Genomic DNA, 20,976 nt, shown 5'->3' on the forward strand with positions numbered 1-20,976 from the left:
ATTATATTACTGATTATTTTTTCCTGTCTCTTATCTTTTAACTGCAAAGGCAGACATAAAGTCTCTAGCTATCAGCAGGCTGAAGCATTTGGCTTGGCTCCCAAAGGCTCGTAACACTTCAGTGTACTCTTTCTGTCAAAAGAGGATTAACTAAGGTAGACTGTTCACAAAAAGATGCCTCTCACCTAAGGGGCTACACTTACAGGGCTTCAAGATCTCATTTTCCCCACAGATAATTCTCTGAAATCAACACACACACAAAAAAAAGGAGTGTTATTGGCTCTTTGTATTGGAGTTTTCACATGAAATGAGAATAGCATACATGCAGCGTTCTTCATATGCTCACTAAGATATCTCCAATGAAAATTATTCTCTCTGAAGTGAGACATCAGCATCTGAAATTAACATGCAGCAGACCCGATGGTATCTCTCCAGCACTACACGTGAATGGTGAATCGGAATTCAATTCTTAATTAAAATTTTTCCTTTTCCTCATGCTGGAAATCACTGCCTATTCCACACAGCTCGGGAGGCAAGTCGCATCTGCTCTCCTCCAGCAGTGAAGAAAAGACACTTGTTTACAAACGTCTGGATGCTGAGATTAGGTTTTCTGCAGGGCTTCTACGTAGCAATCAGCCTATTAGCTCTAATTGTTGGGTTTCACATTTTTAGCCAGCGCTGCTTGTGTCAGGTAATTGAAGCATCTCACCGCAGCCCATTCTGTGTAGGGGATCACTGCAAGACACCACTGAACCACTCATTTCCCTCAGCAGCAGCACTTAGCGATGCCCAAGTGCTGCAGCATGGCTTAGCGAGGAGGCACACAGAAGCGGCTTCTCCACTGAGAATTCCACTCACATTTCTCCAGATGTAGAGTTTACTTAGCTGGGCAGATCCAGTAGCTTCTCGGCAGCTGGCAAGGTACAAAAGTACATCTATACCACAATACCTGAGTGCTTTGGAAAACGTGACATACTTAATAAGGCAGTACAGTACAGTTATCCTCTTCTGAAGAGAAGCAGCCTGGGGACATTGATGGCCATAGTTAATCTACAGCAAATCAAGTCACTCCAGGGATGGGGCACCACAGCTTCTCTGGGCAGCAGTGCCAGTGTCTCACCGCCCTCTGAGTGAAATATTTCCCTCCAACACCTAACCTGAATCTCCCCTTTTTAGTTTAAAGCCTTTCTCTCCTGTCCTAACGCTATCAGACCACAGCCCATCCCACACGTTTCCTCTATCTACTGCCATCTGCCTCCAACTCGCAGCTTTAGACTAAGAGATTGTTGAAAAACTGCTGAAGGATGGAAAGGGCAGGAGTAATCCCACACATGAGTAGAGGCTGAGAGAAGAACTCATTGACAGCAGCCCTGTGGAGGATCCAGGGGTACAGGTGCACATACCATAGCATACGCCTGTCCTCTTAAAGACTTTGAAAGCACACGCAGAATTCAACAGGGGCTTAAAAGTTTGCCTTTTCGTTTTCATACGTACATACCATGCTTCATACACCGTTCCCGTGGCTCTGTATACCCACGTGTTGCTTATATATGTGCCTCAAGCAGAGTTGCGCGTGCACACGAAGGCGCGTGCAGGGGCTGACCTCACACGCCCGCACCTCCCCCTCAGGCAGCACGCGCCGAGCAGCGCCCGCGCATGCGCACACTCGGTTACGCGCCCTCTCCGACAAGCGGGAGACCCCGCCTCGCTCCCACCTCCCGGGTTTTGCCCTCTTCCAACATGGCGGCTTCCGCCTCACGCACGCAAGCGTCACTCTGGCCCCCTTCCGCCGGGAGCCCCGAGTGAAAGAGTGAGAAGGGAAGCCGCCCGCGAACTCTATGGTGCGGCACGGTGCGTGGCGTGGCGCGGCCGCCTCATCCTTCCGCTCGCGCTGCATGCTGGGACGCGGCGAGTCCGCCTTCTCGCCTCCCCCAGCCCGCCGCCAGTCCTCCGAGCCTGCGCCGCGCTGACATCGCGTTCTCCCAAGATGGTGGCGCGGGGCTGAGTGCGAGCGAGGCCGCGAGAGGAGGCGCCCCGCGGGCCCGGCCCGCCCCCCCGCCTCTGCGCGCCGCCCCGCCAGGCCGCTCGCCTCTCCCTTCCCCTCCCGCCAGGCCGCGGGCCCCTCTTCTCCGCCCCGACGGCTCCTCCGGCAGCGGCGGCGGCACCTCCTCCTCCTCGCCTGCGGCCCGGCCCCGAGCGCGGCGCGGCCCCCGCATGAGCCCGGGCGGCGGCGGCGAGAGCGGCAGCGGCAGCGAGCGGGAGCAGCAGGCCGCGGCGCGCAGGTCGGTAGGCGCTGCGCCGCGCTGCGCGGGGGCCGGGAGGGGGGTGGCGGCCGGGAGGCGGCGCGGGCCGCTCCCCCGTCGGGAAGAGCCCCGCGGGAGGGTGCGTGGCCTCGGGGCTCCCGGCCCTGCGGGGAGAAGGGGGGCTCGTGGCGACCTTGGGTGAACCCGGCCCTCCCCTGTCTCAGTTCCCCGGCTCAGCGCGGGCAGCCGGGGCGGTCCGGGCGTGGAGCGAGTGTGGGGCCTGCGTGGTGCGTTCCTCTCTCTCGTGTTCCCCCGATCTGGGCTGGGGTGTTGGGTCTTGCTGCCGAGCGGGAGCTGTCGCTGCTGGCTGCCGGACGTGGCTCTCAGGTGTTGAGTGTCTGCGCTGCTTTCTTTTAAAGGGACTCTGCGGGATCGCCGGGCTTCGCGGTCGGTTTGTAGATCGGGTGTCCGAGGTGATGTGGGCCATGCTTTGTTCCCTAGCAGTAACTCGTGAACGACCGTGTCCCTTAAGTGACATGAACCTGTAACCTATAGACTCCTCCTGCTTCCCCCCCCCTCCCACTCACACACACTCTCCAGTTAATGAAAATACTTTCTGTGTTGGAATCGGGCTTTTGGGTCAAAGCTTGTTTCACACATCACTTCTGAGATGATCCCTCTGTATGGAAACTTCACTATCTCAGCAGGATGCTGCATTAACCTGATGTTCTGCGTGAGCCCGCTCGGCAGATTTGTTTTACTGTGCCTCTACTGTGTGTCTGTCAGAAAGTTCTCCAGTGTGAAACTGTACCCGAGCATAGCTCTGATTGCCCAAGGAAGAAAAAGCTGTCTGACTGTATTGTCAGTATATCTAATACGGCTTTGTTTCCGTGATTTGAAAGGGAGAGGTCTAAAAGTTAAAGTTCTTAAAGGATTCATACAGGTAGCATCCGCTTGGAGATTCCTTGCTGGGGGCGAAGCTGCAGGGGTGAGTGTGACAGTACTGATAGGCACCTCCCGTGGGTGGGAGAGGGCTGGGGTGGTGACAGGTACCTCATGGTAAGAGAGAAAACTCTTGGAAAGTGGGCTCACAAACTCCTTGCTTTGGGTGGTGTTACAGTATTTGCATATTGTGTCTCTGAATATTCCGTGTACTTTGATCTTGGAAACAGTTAGAGGGACTTTTTTCTGTCTGAGAGTACTGTGAAACTCCACGTTTAATGATTGGGCTGAATTGAAAATATGAAATGTGCATTACCAATAACTTTCAATAACTTTCCTCACCTACTTTTGCCTTTAGAAACAGATGCGGTTTGCAGTGTTTATGACTGTCTCCATAATAGTACCGTTGTCAATTCAGGCGTAATACTGGAATAAAAAGCATACAACTATTTAGGTTTACAGGATGAAAAATAACTTTAATTGAAATAATTATAGTGCAGCCTTACAGATGTTTTTCTCTCTTGTGAATGTCCCACTCCACTCTGCGTTTACTATTTAATGTGGTATCTTTCCTCCAGGAATTAACAAGTTCTTCTTCTGTTTACCAGAGCTGTTTGATATTTCTCCTCACTGGAGTATTCAGTGGCTCCCAAGTGTTTGGAAATAAAAACATCAAGCTAGATGGCAAAAGAAATGATTTGGTTTGTCACTTGTTTTGTTTTATTTGTTTTTAGGGGTATGGTTGTGTGCATCTATTTAAAAAAGAAAACATAAAACCTCAGACAGTCAGAGGTGTGTCTTTGGTTGTTGTGTTTTCCAAGCAGTGAGTTTCAAATCCTAGGTGTTAATCCACGTCCTCCTCAAAGCTGATGTGTGATTTTTTGATTGTTTTTCACGTAACAAACAATTCTAGTCGTCTTTTAATTACTGCTCCTGCTTAGAGGCATGTGAGTGATGATCTGTGGATGGAAGGTAAAACTCTGTGCATTAAATATATCTAGGGATGTTTAATGCCTGTCAGAGTCTGTTAGAGCACCTTCAGATTGTACCTGTTCTAACGAACGTGGGAAAATAAAACAGATTCACTTCATTTGCATTGATTTTTCTTCTGTAAGAGACAACGTGCTACAGACATATGAAGTGACGTGTACCTCTGGTGTATAAAATCATGTGTGTTTCACTATAAATGTGCTTTGTGGATGCGTTGTTTGTTAGTTTTCACGTGAATTCATAGGTTCTGTTTAACTAAATGTATGGGGGGGGTGGGAAGGGATAAATCTTTGAGTCAAGTTTTAATAATCATAAACATGTTTAAGTGTGAACATGTTTAAGCATATAACATCTTGTATAAACAGTAATTAGTGTGTTACATGATACGACACTTAATGGAACAAATTAAGTGTTTATATTTTTCTGAATATTCATCGTCATAGTTTTTGCTGTGCAGAAAAGTTTTTTTGGTTTTTGTTGTTGTTGGTTTTTTTGGTTTTTTTCCCTTTGCTACTTTTGGTTTCAGTTTACTTAGGGAATGTCCAAAGAGTATTCATATTTTAAAAGCAGGAAATGGCTTTTTCCTCTCCCCCTTCCACCAGTGTATTCATACACTGGAAGGTAAAAATTCTTACAGTGAAATGGAAAGACAAAGGGAAAGAATTCCTGGAGTACAGAGGTTCATTGCAAGTACTGACTTTCCTTTCTGGTCATGGTAGGCCAGGTTGTCACCCAACTTCAGTTAATGGATCAATATGGGCTTTTAAAGAGAGGTGTGTTTTACATTTCTGGCTATTTTGGTAATATATTTTTTTTCTTTAGTATCCATGTATTTGAACCACGAGTTTCGTAAAGAACTGGTATTTGAGTGCTGGCTGATAGTAGTTGAATTCTGATTGGCACATCGCATGAGAGGGGCAAGAAGTTCCCTGTCGGGGTCTTTACCAAAGAATTAAAAATTTATTGTTTACTTGTATTAATCTCCTGCTTTGGCTGACCAATCCCCCTCCCCCAAGAGAGCGCTGAAACTATTGCTTAAATATTTGTTTCCCAGAGACAACAGCAATGAACAAATCGCGTGCTTGAAGTGACTTTTGTTCTTGTCATCTCAAATACTTTGACCTTAACTAACATTTACTGCACTGACTTCCTGTATATACAGCCAACACCTGGCAGCCTCATACAGCAACGTATGGCCTGTGAATGAAAGTTTGGAGGCTGCTGGCTCATACCAATAGTAATGTGCACAGTGTACCTAGTTAGTTAGCCAAAAGTCAGCACATAGAGTGTAAAGGGCTGTGTTTTGTAACGAAGCAACATGTCGGTAGCTATATGGACAGGTGAGACATTCTTTGGGAAAGTAGCCTCATAGTAGAAGTATCTGAAGAAGAAAAGGTAACTTCAATAATGTTTAGATCCAGGATTCCTGCCTGGCAGTGTTAACATGTGAGGAAGCTGGACTTCAGATCACTGTTTTTTTTATTTCTCCACCTCATTGTGGCAGAACTTCTTGATGAAATAACTTGTTGATTGCAGAATTACATTATAAATTAAGAATTATCACCTTACATAGGCTTGTTATGTATGAATGTCTTAAAGGAAGCATTAACTACTCTTTACTTTTAATAGGTTGAGCCTGCTTCCCTATATTAGTAACTGCCGAATGGAAGGGGGTGGAAATCAGTCTTTACCAGGACTCGTTCTGTAATCACCTCACATGGTGGTTTTTACCCATGTTCTACTGGGTGGTGAAGAATTAGGAGAAGTTGCAGTTGTTCAGCTGAGTGGATCTAAATGGGTGGCTTCCCTTTGGACCCCCAAGCCTCTGTCTTCAGTAAGTGGGGTGGCCTGCTTCTTTTGGAGCGACTTACATTTCCTTAGGACAGGGATGTATGTCAAAGAGAAACTCTGAGCAGGTGTCACAGAGGCTTGAACCTCTCTGTGGTCTGGTGGTTCGAAAAGGATATTCACGTTACGTGGCTTTCTAAGACTTCATCAGAAAGTGTCCCTGCTCACATCCATCCAAACGGCTGTGCGTTCAAGTACTTTTGAGTCACATTTACCTTGTGTATTATGCCAACAGTAAGACTGGACCGGAGGTAAATTCCAGTTGTGACATTTTGGTACACATTTGAGCTTGAGTTGGCTGCTTGGTGTGGCAATTGCTAGTTTTTTTGTGTTCTTTTCATTAGTACATTGAAAGTGTATATATACTTAATATACTTATGTGACCTTAATTTCACAGGATGTGGCCTAAGTAACTAAATAAAAAGTCAAGTGTATCAACCATAAGTTCCAGAATCTGTTTCAGATTGATGGAAGTTTTGGTCTTGGTGGACCTTGCAATAACCATTGGGATTGCAATGCGTAATTATGGAACCAGTATTGAGGCTTGGGGCTTGCTGTGTATCTGTGTGGCAACAATGAATCCACCTGGTTTCCTCTTCCTTCTGATGTTTTGGGAGCAGTGTGGCAAGACTGCAGCTTGAGCTTGAGTTGTAAGGGCGAGGCTGGGTCTTTGTGCCTCTGTCATTGAGGTGACTCTCCTTCTCCTCCCTTTGGACTCCCTTCTGGGACTCCTTGACATGTCCTTGATGATCATTATGCCAGGCAAATTGGTGAAGTGAGCAATGGGAATGAAAAATAGACCTCCCCCTCTCCCTGAGAGGCACGGAGATCTGTCGCACGGTGCCAAGCTGCGCGGCGCTGAGAGATGCCAGGCTTGTCCAGGCAGCCGGGCCCTGGCAGTGCTTGTGCTCTCCTGCTCTGGTATGCTCTGTGGGACCCGGGCTGGAGCAGCTGCGGCTCAGCAGACTTGGGGTGTTGGAGCGTGGTGAACTGGCTCTTAAAGGAGCTGAACTTCCAAAGTGGGCTGCAGGTCAAACAGGAAATGCTACCATAGTCGTGGGTGAAGTTTTTTGATTTTGTTTTCTTTTTTGCTTTAGGCTTAGTCATGCATTTGAGCTGATGACTTCAGTACTTAACAACATTCTGATTTTTGCAGTATGGTATTTTTTGTTTTCTTAAAAGGCATAAAAAACTTCTACAAAGCTAGAAAATGCTGTCTGTCACTACTTCAGAATTTCCAGTGGGATGCTTTCATCTTTATTTGCATAGCTATATTCAGATAATACTTAGTTTCTGATTCATAGTGAAATCTAACGTCCAAAGTCTTGATGATCGGTGTTAGGGTTTAGTACCCTATTCTATGTTTAGAAAGTCCAAGGTACACCAGTGTACGCTGGCAGCTGTAGCAGCACTTAGGTGCCTGTTCCAACTGCTGTAGCAAAAGCTGTGTACTGTGGCTGGTGGAAATATATAACTGTCCACACAAGCTGTAAATCCTTTGAGTTCTGAGGACATGAGTTCTTAGGACATGAGGAGTTCCTGGGGGAATGTATCACTTTACTGAGGTTCTGGGTTGCAAAGGTTGAGCCCTTTCTTCTGTAAGATAGTGCTTAAATGGTCCGTTTGCATGGTTCTTTTGACCTGGATATCTTATTGAAAGGAGACTATTTGTGAATACTTGTTTTATTTGAACAACATGTGAAGAATGTCTCTTATGGAAGAAAATGATTCTTATCCAACTTATATATTTCATGTTGTGTGAGAAAACCTATAATGCTAGGCAAAATACCTCCAGTCTTGTGACAGCAGCTTGTGTGGTGTGGGGTCTTTGTGGTTTTTTTAAAAGGTAGAAAAGAGCTGTCAAGCTTCTGATAGGTGTGACTTCATTGTACCTTTCATCAGGCAAGGCACAAGGGTTGTGAAGTGCTTTTCATGACTTACTTCTTAACTACTTTTGCAGTTCTTTACACCACAGTTGTTTGGTTAATTCAATAGCTTACCATCTCTGTTGATATCCAGGGCAACTTGAAGTCTTCTGATGGAAAACATATGGATCAGGGGCATAGAAAGGGAGCACTCTTGGCTCTGGTCGTGTGACGGATTGAGAATTCTTTACATGGAGTGGAAGCAATAGCAGTAGCTGAGCTTTTAGTCACACTTTTGTCCACTTGCATCTTTTTTTAAGCAGATGTAGCTTAATGCTAAATAATAATTATGCTGGTGGTGAATGTTAAAGTACATCTGATTCTGTGCGATTGCATCCATTACTGTTAGACAAGCATTGCAGATCCTGCGTTCCATTTTGTTGTTCACGTAGCTGCTCATGAGTGGATGTTTTTCAGCAGACTGCTGAATTCCTGGGGGGCTTCTGCTTGCCTCAGTGGTAGCTGCTGGTGGGAGGTCGAGCACAGAGAGCTGGAGGTCCGGGTGCTCCAGTTTTGTGTTGGAACTACTGCTCTTCTGTTGCAAGCTGCATCATCTTTAGCAACTCCTCTGTCTCCATCTCTTCTACTCTGCTGTGCTTCTGCTTTAATTTGTAACATCCTCAACTACGTGGCTTTGGTTCTGTTGCGACCCTTTGTTTTCTAGTCTTCTCGCTGGGCAGCAATTGTTAGATCTCTGCTAAATGTATTTGTGATGCTTCTTCACTCCGTACTTTTCTTGCGCTCCACGCTCTCCGCAAGCTGGTGCTTTGTGGCTTAGAGGATGGTCGGTTAATCACATATAGATAGCGTTGCTCTGCGTGTACAAGTGTGTGTACATGAAAAAATTTGCATACATTACGATGAAAGCTGGAAGTCCTGTGGTGTGAGATGTGAAAACACTGTTTGTATTCGTAGGAATACTTTTAGCTGAGTTTGCTTGGTGGCTTCCCTGTGAACAAATAGTTATTCTTTGTGATGTCTGCTGTTGGTAGTACCTCCTCCCATCAGGAAGATCGTGTTGCTTTCGCTCACTCTTTGGATAAATTTATTCTTATGAGTGGTAGTAAAGTTTTAGTGACGCAACTGTATAGGTTTGTTGTTCATCCTATTTATAAATCCACGTAATTACCATATTTTTGTGCTGAAATAGGAATTGTGCTGCATTGAACAGGTAGACTGCTCTGTGTAGGTTTTTCTTCTTCTGGAAATAAAGAAAGTTATGCACAACCTGGTAGTGCTGTGGAGCTGAACTGGCACAGATGTTCCTATCCATCCTTTTCGTATCCCCAGAGCAGAATTGGGCCTTGGGTACTGGATGGGTGCTCTGTCATTTGACATCATTAAGACCAAGTTGAATGTGTACTCTTTAAGGTAACCGGATCAGGGCTTCTTTCATGGGAACACTGATCTAAGTTGGAAATCAGACTGAATCAGCTACACTGGATTTATTTGCTCTTAATGGAGGTTTAGAACCAACAAATTAAGTATTAATCCTTGTGATACAGAAAACATACTTGGAACCAAATAAGTGAGTTTCCAAAAAGTAAATATTAGTTTTCTTTAATTATGTGACTATTTCTGTGTAACTTACACCCCTCACGTTGGTTGTACTGTGCTTGTTAGTTGCTTGTCAACAATGTTCAGGGTATGTTTAGGCCTGAGCTCCTTCTTTATTATGGCTTTTCTAAAAATGAACTTTTTATAGAAATGCTTACCAAACTTCAGCAGTTCCGTGCAGCCAGGACCAAGGTGTGGTTCTGTGTGTGACTTCTGAAAGCATTTTTGTTATTATAAATACTGATGTCTTTGATTAAAAAAAAAAAAATACTATTTTTTTAAGAGGGAAAAAAATGGGTGGGGGGTGGGGTAGGGTGGAGCAGGAGAGAAACCTTGCCAGAATCTTCTAGAAGAAGGAAATGGATATTTATAATAAACTGGATGAAGGGAATTATAAAACTGTATTGCATCACTAGAGAGGAAAGGATAGGGAACGCTGTGTATGGACGTTCGGCTTTTGCACTTTCCCTGACATAACGAAGCATTTTCTGCTGTGGCTGGTATTGAAAGTCCTGTGTTTCATTTCATTGTAAACTTGTGACTAATCGAACGGCTGTTCTCATTTATATCACTTTGAAGCAACAGTGAGTTTTGTGATGGTATGGCACATAGTGCAACAACTGACGTATAATGTTTTGCATTATAGGTACAGGAACTGTAGAAGTCCATTTTAGAATTGGGAAGTACAAGTTTCTGCAGCTCTGGAAAAATATGGTATGTCCATGTTTTCACTTCTATTGTATGGATGTATTATGACTACTACTAATAATTATACTTCACTGATTTAAACAAAGAAGTTGAAAATAAATTCAGGAAAACACACACATTCATTTTTCCCATATTTTTTCAACTTTAATGTCTGTTTTAGGCTTAGTTGCTTTGGATAGCTGAGTTACTTGATATTCTTGGAGAAAATAAAGATGCAACGTTGATGAATTCCCTTTTAATTTGTTATACAAACTCAGCATTGTGCTACTATGATCCATCTATTTCTTCACTGGTTGGATAAGACGTGGTGCTGTTGCTGAGGGCTTTTTCCATGCTGCTGTACACGTTTATAGTCAGACTTGTACACTTTTTAAGTATAACTTGCAGAATAGACTACTAGAAAAGTTAACCAAACATCAGCGTAAGCAAAATTTACAAATTGGGATGTTTGGAAGCTCAGAAATGTCACCCACCCATCAGCCTGTGCCACGTGGTGCATCTCTTTGCCTGGGCTATGAAGTGTCCAGCAAGCTTAAAATTGTGTGCGTTCATTATAACAAAATCAAACTTGAACTTGTAGTTACTCTAGTTCCCATTTTCTAACCTTATGCTGTGGTAGTGCAGTGGAGATGCATGGTATTAGAGAAAATCTGCTCCACTCAATAGTGGCTCACGTTCTGTAGTGTTCTTGATGCATAGTGATTCTTTTCTTTAACATTCTGAATTGCTGCATTCAGAAAACATTAATATTAGAGTTCAGATTTTTCTAGGTTATCAAATACAAGATAACACAAAATCGTATGGAGTTACATCAACAACTACATCTAAGCTATGAAGATACTGTTTTTAAAACACTTAAAGTACTGGGAAGAATTTAGTAACTCCTGATACAAGTTTTATACCTGTATATTTATGTCTAGATTCTTCTTTTGAAGATATCTAACATGAAAAAATAGTAAAAAAAAAATTGAAGTTCTAAAATCCCAGCTTTGTGGAAGGACTGTTGGCTGTCTCTGTTTCTGTAAAGTTCTGTTTCGTGGGAGTTAAAAATGATTAATTCTAAACTGAAACTTTAACTATGGTGTGTGCTAATTAAAAAACTGTGAGTCTTAAAAAATATAAGTTGTGTTCCCTCAGAAACATCTGGGTTATGATAATTCTGTAGATTGGTCCTGTACTCCAGCAAGCATTGGGCAGGTAGTGCGCATCCACTGCACCCACAGCACCAGCAGGACCAGCCACCCGCTTCTCACTCTCCAGTTTCAATACCAGTTGCGTGTATGACACCTCTTTCCGACCTAAGCCATTATTTCTTCTTTGCTGTTACCTCTGCTGGCTGCTTTCTTTTGAATGTTTAACTATTTGCTACTGTACGCGTTCATGTAGTCTCTGTAACGGTATGCACTTTGTAAGCTGATGAACAGGAATCCCCCTCTAATCCACCGCAATGTGCAAGTAATGAACAGCAGAACCTCAGAAAAACTGAGTGTTATGCTACAGAACTGCATGGTTGTTTGGTTTTAATACAACCTACGTGTAAACAAACATGCTGGTGTCACTGAAGAATTTGGTGAACAGAAAGGTGCTTGACATGAGAGGCTCCATGTGATGAGTGGGTGGGAAAAAAAGCAAAATAACCAAGCGTAAGCTAAAGAGATAGGTGGAATAAAAGTTTAAATATTTAAGCTGAGGTGAAGCTGTAAAACTTAGCTGTTTGGAAGATAACTTGATACCTACCCAGTAAATGGAGAGCTACCAAAACAAATTTAAATAGGTGATTGTATTTCACTTTCTGATGTAGGAGGACCTTTCCATTCAAAAGTGTCTAATTTTGGAGGGAGCCTGAAGTAGCAGATGTAGCTGAGATAGAAACAAATGGTTTTTCAGGGATGGAGCTGTAGTCCAAGTAAAAAATTTAGTAGCTAAACGTAACTGCAGATCTTTCCTCTTTTACAAAGATGAATAAAGTATGTGTACAATCTTACAAAAACCTCAAGGAAAAATGGTGGGGGATGCCGAGGGGAGAAATCTACTGTCCGGAGTCATGGAGACAGTTGTGGAAAACAGGAGAAACAAATAAAGAAAATGAGAAGCCTTTAGCTTTAGAAAGAAAAATGGTAGCAAACACTAGGCCACTTGCTGTTACTGTGTTGTTTGTGGGTATCATAGCCAAGGCATGGCAAGTATGCAGATACCATAAAGTAAAGCTTTTAAATAAATCTGTATCTGATTTCTGTATTTGGAGGTTTACCAGGTGCACCAAATTCTACCTTTATTAAACTCAGTAATTTATGTTTTCACTAAAGTGTAGATTCCAGAATAGTAACCGGCCTTAATTTGAAGATAACAGCAAATTCAGGTCCTCTCTCCAAATAGTTTATTACTTGCTATCCTGCATGCTTGTGTTTCTACTGAGGTTTTCCAACCTTTATTTTCTAGTCATATTTTTTTTATGTGTCTGTTTTCTTTCAGTTGGAATATCTTTTTTGTGTGTGTTCATTCTCCGTGATGAAAAGACTTGGTTTCTTCCAGTATTCTCATCAATTATCTCAATCAACTTTTAACTCTTACCTCATCACAAGGCACTTTCTCTTGTTTTCATGCTTACCTCATGGCTCTTTTCTGCTACTTCTGGAATGGTGTGGAAGAATATTGAGTAATTGGAGAATTAGGCTCTAGGTTTGAACATGTCTAAAGTACTCTGTGTAGATGAATACCTTTCCAGGAACTGTTGGTGAATGGTATCTGTTTCAGCTGTAATACAGGGAGCATATGTGCATTTACCAATCAGTTGCAACTGTTGTAGTCTCTTTGTTTTTCAGGATATAACCCCATTATTTTTGTCTTCCAGCCACGTTGGTTTGTTTTTTGTTTGTTTTTGGCTGCTCCACTAGATTTTATGTAATTAGATTTTATTAGTATATTTGATTTTACTTTAAGGTAGTTGATAATTCGACCTCCAGATTCGTGAATGAAAGTTCAGGAATCTTACATCTTTCCATGCTTTCTGTGCTGGTAAAAACAAGCAAGCAACAAAAGGAATCGAAGTTTCCAACCTTACTGTTATTTTTCTGCAAGTTACAGTTAAGATTGAACTTAGAGATATGGAGGATATTCTGCAATTTCTTTCAGGACCCTTGATGAATCAGTCTTAAGATAGAATCACAGAACTGGAGGGGTTGGAAGGGACCTCGGGGGATCATGAGAAATGGCCAGCTTTCCTATTAGTTGCAGTTTCCTTTTTGGCAGAATATTAAGCTAGCTGTGGTAGTACAAGGGCACCTTTCACTGTGTGGATGATGACTGTCCACTTCATCATACTACTCAAAGTCACTCTGGAAATGTATCAGTTTAGAGAAGGGCATTCCTTCTTGGGGGAATCAGAGGGATTCTTCAGTATACATATAAAAGTGATCTTGAGGTGTAGTTTCCTGAGAGAGATGATTGTTTTAAATTAGAGCAAGTAAAATTCCTGCACTGGAAGCTAAGGAACGTCGTGGCACTTTTCTGTACTGGTAGATCACCCTCTTTTTCATTAATGTCTTTCAAAAAGATGGTCGTAAAGGTTGAATTTTAAGCTTACTCGGGGGGAAACTGAAACTGTTTTCTGAAGAAAACAAGTTCTTAAAAATGCCACTTCTGAGGGCATCGGTCCTTTTAGCTGTCAGTCACAGGTGTTCCCCAGTTCAAAGGCTTTCCTAGACCTCAGATACTGAGTGTCATCCACCAGATGTGCAAATGGACACCTATAAGACAAATAATATAGGAAAAATAATAGATTTAGAAAATCTGTACAGGCAAAAACTTTTAATTTACACTGATGTGTAGCTGAAAGTTGTTTTGGACTTACTTGCTGATGAATATGTACTTGTGTTCTCCATGGTGTAGCTTTGGATCCTGTTTGTTGAAGCTGGGAGCCTCACCATGGCTCATAGAATTACAAGGTTGAAAAGGACCTACAGGATCGTATAGTCCAACCGTAATGCATGTGATTCCATAATTTAAGGTTCAAGGAAATACTTGATGAGATCTCATCAGGCTGTGCAACCAAGTTGCTTTTTAGCCACTTCTGAAGCATCTGAAAGTGTTTTCTGCCTGCTTGCTTCCACTGGTTTATTATTTATTTCCTTTAATTTGATAGTGTTATTTTCAGAGAGGCTGCACCTTTTTCACCTTTTAGAAATGGATGTTGTCTCTAAGTACTGTGTAAGCATTATTTATCCTGTTTTCTCTTGATGATGGCTACTCTATGCCATATACATGGTTTGAGGGTATGGTTCTTGTCCATTGTATTGGTAATTATACTGTGGGTTGTTGCAGTCCTGGTTCAATCCACCTCTTGTAAATAATTGCTAGACAGATATAGATGTGTCTGTATTGGAGCATGCTCAGTCCCAAAGAGCCTCTAGCAGCCATCTTAAGTTTCTGGGATGTGTTGCACAGACATGAACTTTGCTTGTTACCTTCAGCTGCCCTATATATTTGTGAAAACTAAACTGTAAGCAATGTTAATCATGACAGTAAAGTCTAGAGAAATCATTTTTGAGTAATTCTGCTTTAAGAATAAATATTTGCTGTGGAGCTGTTTTAGAATGGTACCTTCTGGAAGGTAAGTTACATCCAGAAGTTTTTGTAAAGGACTACCTATGACAGATGAATAACTGCTGTAGCTCAGTTTCCTTTTTCACAGTGCATTTTTTCCATTATATTAGTCTCCACTTTCCTGATCAAGTTGAGTCCTTTGACTCTTACCAATTTTTCTGCCTTGTCTGGATCCGGCAGTCAAAATGTCCCATGTTCAAACACTCTATTCCACATTAGGCGTCTTTGGCAGTCTCCTTTACACCCACCCTACGTTTTAACATTCTCATCTATTGCTGCCATGGACAGCACTCTGCAGATGGATGAACAAGTAAGGTTTTAGAAAGATGAATTTTCATCTGTGCTAGAGACTTCTGGCCAGTCATATCCAGTCCCACAGGATTGGCAGCAACTATACCCAGGGAAGCTGGGGTGAGAAAGGAGATAGGAGGGAAAGTGATTTGTTAAGGTTCCATGCTGCTGGTATCCATACTGTTGAAGTGGAGCATGAGATTTTTAGATCTCAGTACAGTAAATTCAGTCTTAAGGTATCTTGTAACAGATGCTCCAAGGTTCAGTGTCTTGATCCATGATAAGTTTACTTTGTAGATCTAGATTTCGTTACAAAACTTAGATGAGCTAACAACTTAGTGAGGTTCATGCTGGTTTGGATGCTGTTTTGCTTAATGTGGGGGCTGTAAGTTCTGCATTTGGTGCCGTAGTAAGTGTCTAACAGCTGGATCTCTGTCAGGCCTGGTCACAGACTTGCCTTGGCCATGGCTGTGAAGCTGTCACCTCAGAGCATATTCTTTAACAGTCCAAAATCTGATGGTTTTGAATCCAGCACCAGCACTTCATGCTTTCCTTCACAATCATAGGGGAGAGGTCATGAGCGCAAAACACCCTCGGGAAAAGTCAATTTTACTAACATTGCTATTGAGTTGTTATTCTTACGTGCTTCCACTTCCATAGAACACAACTAAGGTATTAGCTACTTAGAGCAACCAGGCAAAATGCAGGTTTCTTCTTAACAAATGAGGAATTAGAGACTACACCACTAAGTGCATTTTTACAGAACCATTTCACACCAATTCTTCAGAAAGCAGCAAGAAATAAGATTTAACTTGAGAATAAAGCACTGCCCTACAATAGACTTCTGTTTCTTTAAAGCTAAGGCTTGCATAAAAGGAGATATCATCAAGCTGTCATAATACCATAAAACAGTGCTTTTAAGGATTCTTAGTTTTGTATCTTTATTTCTTTGTTGGGTTTTTTTTTTTTTTTTTTGGCTATTAGCTTTGTTTGCAGTTGATAGTCCACAGCTGCTAATTTGAACATCTTTACCTGCTCTGTCACTTGATTTTGATGGAGGAGGAACCACTCCCATTGACTTTTTTCCATTGCACTGTGCTCCTAGCACTGACTCAGTTATTGACTCTAGCTTTGACAATTTACACCCATACCTGTGTTTTACTAGAGAGCCTCTGTTTTATTCTGGAGATTTTTCAATTGCTTGTTTCCTTTTTCTTTTAAATCAGCTGCACTTGTGAAGTCTTCAGTATTATTGACTTCATAATTAAAATGACGCTTCTTGTGTCAAGATATGCACCTGATTAAAAAGCATTATTTCAAAAATAATATAAATTTCACTCTATTTTAGAGATGCAGTCTGTAGCAGAGTTGCAAATCCTATCAGAATAGGAAAAATCAGCAGTTTTTCAGACGAAGTTTAGAAAATTGTAGGTCCTGTGCAGCCATTTCATCTTAGATGAGTCAACTGATGCAAATTAGCAATGAGAGTTCTTGGTTGCTTTCATCCAACTGAAGACATTACTGAAAGACTTGTGCTTCAGTCCAGCATCTCACAAAAGCTTTGTTTGCTGAAACATGCTATAGAATGTGCTGTTAGTATTTGCACTGGATCACAATGACTACGGACGTTGTAGAGAGCTGGTCTGAGTGCCTCCTTAGCCTTTGTGCACCTTGCTGCATAAAAACCTAAAAATGTGGATGTTCACCTTTTAGAGCCACAGAAATAAAACTTTTTTTTTTTCAGTTACTGGACAGAGATCTGTATTGCTATAGGCTGTTTAGAGAAAAATACCTTTGTTTACTAAATACAGTATTAATGTTTCAATTTAATTAAAAACTTCCTATCAACAGAAAGCAAGTTGTGCTGTTTGACCTGACTCCATCAGAGGCCTCTTTGCACTCTGTTGAGTGCTAGTGCTTGGGTGGGAGAGAGAATGGGGTGATAATGAGTGTTGAGGCTTATGTTTGGAAATATTTTATCACTTAACTATAGAGTAGATAATAGGTAAGAGACTAATTGGTTCCTTTTCAGCCATGGAAGTAATCAGCTGGGGTGGTCCCAGAGCGCTCTGGGCCCGAGTTTTGCTGAGTGATCATTGGCTGCCACCTGAGTGACAAAGTAAAGGACCAAGCCTTCAATTTAAACCAGTGGAGCCAGATCACAGGAAAGAATTGACAGGTAAAATACGCTTTCGAAAACGTAGAGGAGAGAGGAGAGTCCATGCAGTGTAAATGAAGCAAATAACATAAAAGATGGACCGCCAGTGGCAAAACTTGATCCTTTAAAGTTTAGCTTTAGCCAGCTTCGTTTTGGGGAAAGGCATACAGCAGAGTGTAAGTCACTTGTTCTTCCCTTTCAAACACAGAGCCTCCATAATGAGCTAGTACTAATTGAGTTGTAGAAGGGAAACAATTTATCAAATATTATTGTAGTTAGAACCTATGATTCATGTTTATATACACCAGATATTTAAATGCTTTTTGTCTTGACATCAGGTGCTTTCCGCTGGTTCAAGAGATGTGGGGTGTTTTTGTTGGTTTTTTTCTTTTCTTTTTAGAGAGATGAAAATTCATCAGCTTATTTTTAAGTTTTGCCAGTTGTGAGTACTGTAGTGAAGTATTCAGGCAGTCACATAACGCTACCTAAAAGATTTAAACAAGATTTTATGAAGCCTTTATTTTGCAGACAAACTAATTCGTAGCATCTGTGTTTTTGTTCAGTGGGCTGGCTGAAAATAGTTTGTAAGGACTTTTAACTAAATTATTTTTACTTATTTAGAGTTGTTAAGCTCATGCTTAGCCCAACGTGACACAGGACTGGTGTGACAACTGTTTTTAATCAGTGACTCAAAATTGTGATCACCCTGATGTCACCGAATGGCCACAGCTTGTAAAAGGTAAGATCAAAACGTATTGTGGTGTTTCTCAAGGTAATTGTTAAAATAATATTTATTTTAAGACTCTAATTTGTATGACTTGAAGTTAATTCTATAAACAGTGCTAAGGTATATTGTTTATTTAAGATAAGTCAGGCGAAATTGACTTACACTTTTACTTAGAGTGATTTCAAAGCTCACTGATCTTGTCCCTGCCTGCTTTTTAAATCGCAAGTGCTGCGGTGCTCCACTGTGCTCCTCTTAAGAGCAGAACCATCACTTAAATATCTCTGACTTTGCTATGACACTAAATTCTGCGTAAGTTGTTTAATGTACTTATTTAAGCAATTTGCTCAGTTAATTTTAAGTATTTGTCCAGGATGATTGATGATAAAAATTTGTAGACTTGCATACGCTTACTTTTCTCTCCTAGGGAGTTAGAGTGGAGGTAAAAGGAGGGGCTTGCAGAATGGAGAAGTTGCTCCCCGTGTTGTTGGAAGCGAGCCACCATCTGAATTTGCTAGCTCATACTGCAGTATTCAGATTAGTTGGTGTCTTGATCAGTTTCTACGATCTTACTCAGAGCTGGAATTTGTAAGAGCATTTGCTCTGAGATTTTTCTTTGAACAGAACTTGTTTCGGATCTGTCATGCTACATAGTTGTTTGCAGTATTATTGCCTTCCTAGAAGAATAACAACGTTTCCTGTTTCTAAACAGTTACTATAAACAGCTTCTCAACAAATAAGTACAATTGCTGTAAATAAATTGGCCTTTCATATTGTTTTAATGAGTATTGAAAGCTCATCATATTTGCTGCTTACTTTGTCATCTGAAACCTGTTAAAATCCATTTATTGAGTGGATTAAAATTTCTGCAAGTCACTCTTATGGTAGATCTGCTCACGTTACAGCAAAAGATAATCTGAAGGAATTTGAACCCTTTTCTTGTTGAACTACTTACCAAACTTTTTAAAACTCAGCTAGTCTTTTTTCCCCTGAACTTTCCTGGAACTTTGTCTTCTCATATATTATACATAAACTATAGGAGTAGGAAAAGACATTGGATATACTGATAGAGTTGTTTACTTGTCTGCACTGCAGAATGCCATCTCGGTTTTTCTTTACAACATTAGGTTTGGATGTTAATCTGCTGTTCTTTTCTGTAATTTTTCATATGGTTGTGTTTTTAAAGGATCAAGGTGACTAACACTCTTGACTTCTTGACACCACTGTTTCATGTGTATTTTCATAGAAATTTAAAGCATTGCCATTATCTGTAGCTTCACTGGGTTGCATTGCATACGAGTAAAGCAGAGAAAGCAACTGCCTCAAACTTCCAAATTGGCCCTGTGTTCTCAGTTTCTGAAGTCATGTGTGTTAATAGAGGAGCTAACCAGTGTGACTATAGACTTCTCTCCTTCACTCCTCAAATTGAATGGCTTCAAGCACTTGTATATTTATGTGAATAATTAGGAAGAGGTTTCCTCTTCTCTGTTAAGTTTCTGGGAACTTGGTTTGGAGAGTCAAGGGGAAAATTAAACTTTCATTTGTTCTGCTGTTGAGCGCTATTTTTCTACTGCAGCTCTTTTGTCAGTCCTGAGTTTGAATAAGTAAGGTAAGGATCATTTGGAAGGAATAAAAAGATCAATTTTTGAGGCTGGGTTGTTTCTCTAACTTTTTGTTTTAGTTGGACAATATGTGCATTCTAAGCATGAGTGTAAACTTCGTTGGATAGTAAGTTGAGTCCCATCTCTAGTGTCAGTTGAATTTTGTAACTTAGTGAAATATAAACAAATAACTTCCTGTGTTCTGCATCATATGTCACTGCATAGTATCCAGTTAGCTTAGGAATTTAAAATTGTGTGCCAGAAATGCTTTCTAGGCACTGCATCTATTAATATAATACAGTTTGGTAAATTCTAGAAAGTTGGTAAGATCTGGTGTGTCAGTAGAGGAACTAAGGTTTTAGTAGAGAATACTGAGAACATTAGCTGTGCTAACCGAAGTCCCCTGGCAAACTTGGTTGAAACCTACAAAATGAGTGAGTTATCTTTACAGATAGTAGCTCACTTCTGTTTTGAGAAAGCTCTGTCATGAAAGACGTTTTTGTTCATGTAAGCTACCAAGTGTTGCTGTAATGACTGTGCTGTATTTCTACTCCTACACAATATATCCAGTTCAACAGTTCCAGTCAACTGTACCAAAATCTACCGCAATGAAAGTTGAGTACAGTTCTCAAGATTATTGAAAAGCAGCTTAAGATGGTTAAAGTCAAAACTGTATTTGTACTGCCCTGCCTTCTGGCTTAGAAGTCTCACTGGACTGGTGTGAGCCCAGAAGGATAAAAAATGAAAGTCTTAAAAATAAATTATGCTAGTGCTGATTCAGGAAGTTAAAGAACAAGATGTGTATGACTCCTCCTTATTCCCCTGTAATTTAGCTGTCTTAAGTGAATATGGAACTATACCCCTTAAATAACTCTATATTAAGTTAAAGGGGTAGGTACAAATGCCAGGCAGTAACATCTGATTCTCAAAATTACTGGCTGACCTGTTGATTGGAATGAAGAAATAGGACACTGACTGTAACTCTTATGTTCTGTAAAGTTACGTACATAAATCTGAGTAATGAGAGACAAGAATTTTGCTTAGAGAATGTTGAAGCCTGCTTCTGAACTGCAGCATCTTAAAGTTCAGCTGTTGATCACTGGTAAACTTTGAATATACCTTTTGGTTACAGAAGTGGTTACGAGGAATTAGCCCAGAACTGCTGCATCATGCAACCTGAATGAGGAAGTACTGCCAACAGAAGTCTCCTCTGGTGGTTGCTGCTGCATAAGCTGTAGGGAAAAAATGCTGTCCTTTGGCTTGATTGTGTTCTCAGATTTATGTTAAACTTTCTAGAGTTTGGTCAAAGAAGTTGAATGTGCAAGTGCGGAAAAGCTGATGCTTCTAATTATGTAATTAGTGTCATTAATCACTTTACCCTTCTCGT

General features: G+C 41.4%; 2 protein-coding genes across 15 annotated transcripts in view; one reads left to right on the forward strand and one right to left on the reverse strand.

The window, feature by feature from the left end:
• Positions 1–264: 264 nt before the first annotated feature.
• Positions 265–2,730, reverse strand: LOC121107646 (translation initiation factor IF-2-like). The gene is made up of 3 exons (XM_046904049.1): positions 2,524–2,730; positions 1,499–2,407; positions 265–913 (listed from the first exon to the last, which is right to left on the reverse strand). The coding sequence occupies exons 1-2, from the start codon at positions 2,728–2,730 to the stop codon at positions 1,505–1,507; spliced, it is 1,110 nt and encodes a 369-aa protein (XP_046760005.1). The 3' UTR covers positions 265–913; positions 1,499–1,504.
• The window catches only part of UBE3A (ubiquitin protein ligase E3A), a 49,285-nt gene continuing 30,039 nt past the window's right edge, over positions 1,731–20,976 (forward strand). For 2 of the 14 annotated variants that reach the window (XM_416882.8, XM_040707078.2), the window contains exons 1-3: positions 1,945–2,282; positions 10,152–10,219; positions 17,886–18,003. In XM_416882.8, the coding sequence (XP_416882.1) occupies positions 17,984–18,003 (20 nt within the window). In that variant the 5' untranslated portion in view covers positions 1,945–2,282; positions 10,152–10,219; positions 17,886–17,983. Of the gene's footprint in view, positions 1,852–1,944; positions 2,633–10,151; positions 10,220–17,138; positions 17,286–17,885; positions 18,004–20,976 lie in introns of those variants that run through there. The other 12 variants (XM_046901015.1, XM_040707069.2, XM_015277770.4 and 9 more) reach the window with 12 other exon arrangements.

The sequence above is a fragment of the Gallus gallus genome, chromosome 1, assembly GCF_016699485.2.
Source record: "Gallus gallus isolate bGalGal1 chromosome 1, bGalGal1.mat.broiler.GRCg7b, whole genome shotgun sequence".
In the NCBI taxonomy this organism is placed as follows: Eukaryota; Metazoa; Chordata; class Aves; order Galliformes; family Phasianidae; genus Gallus; species Gallus gallus.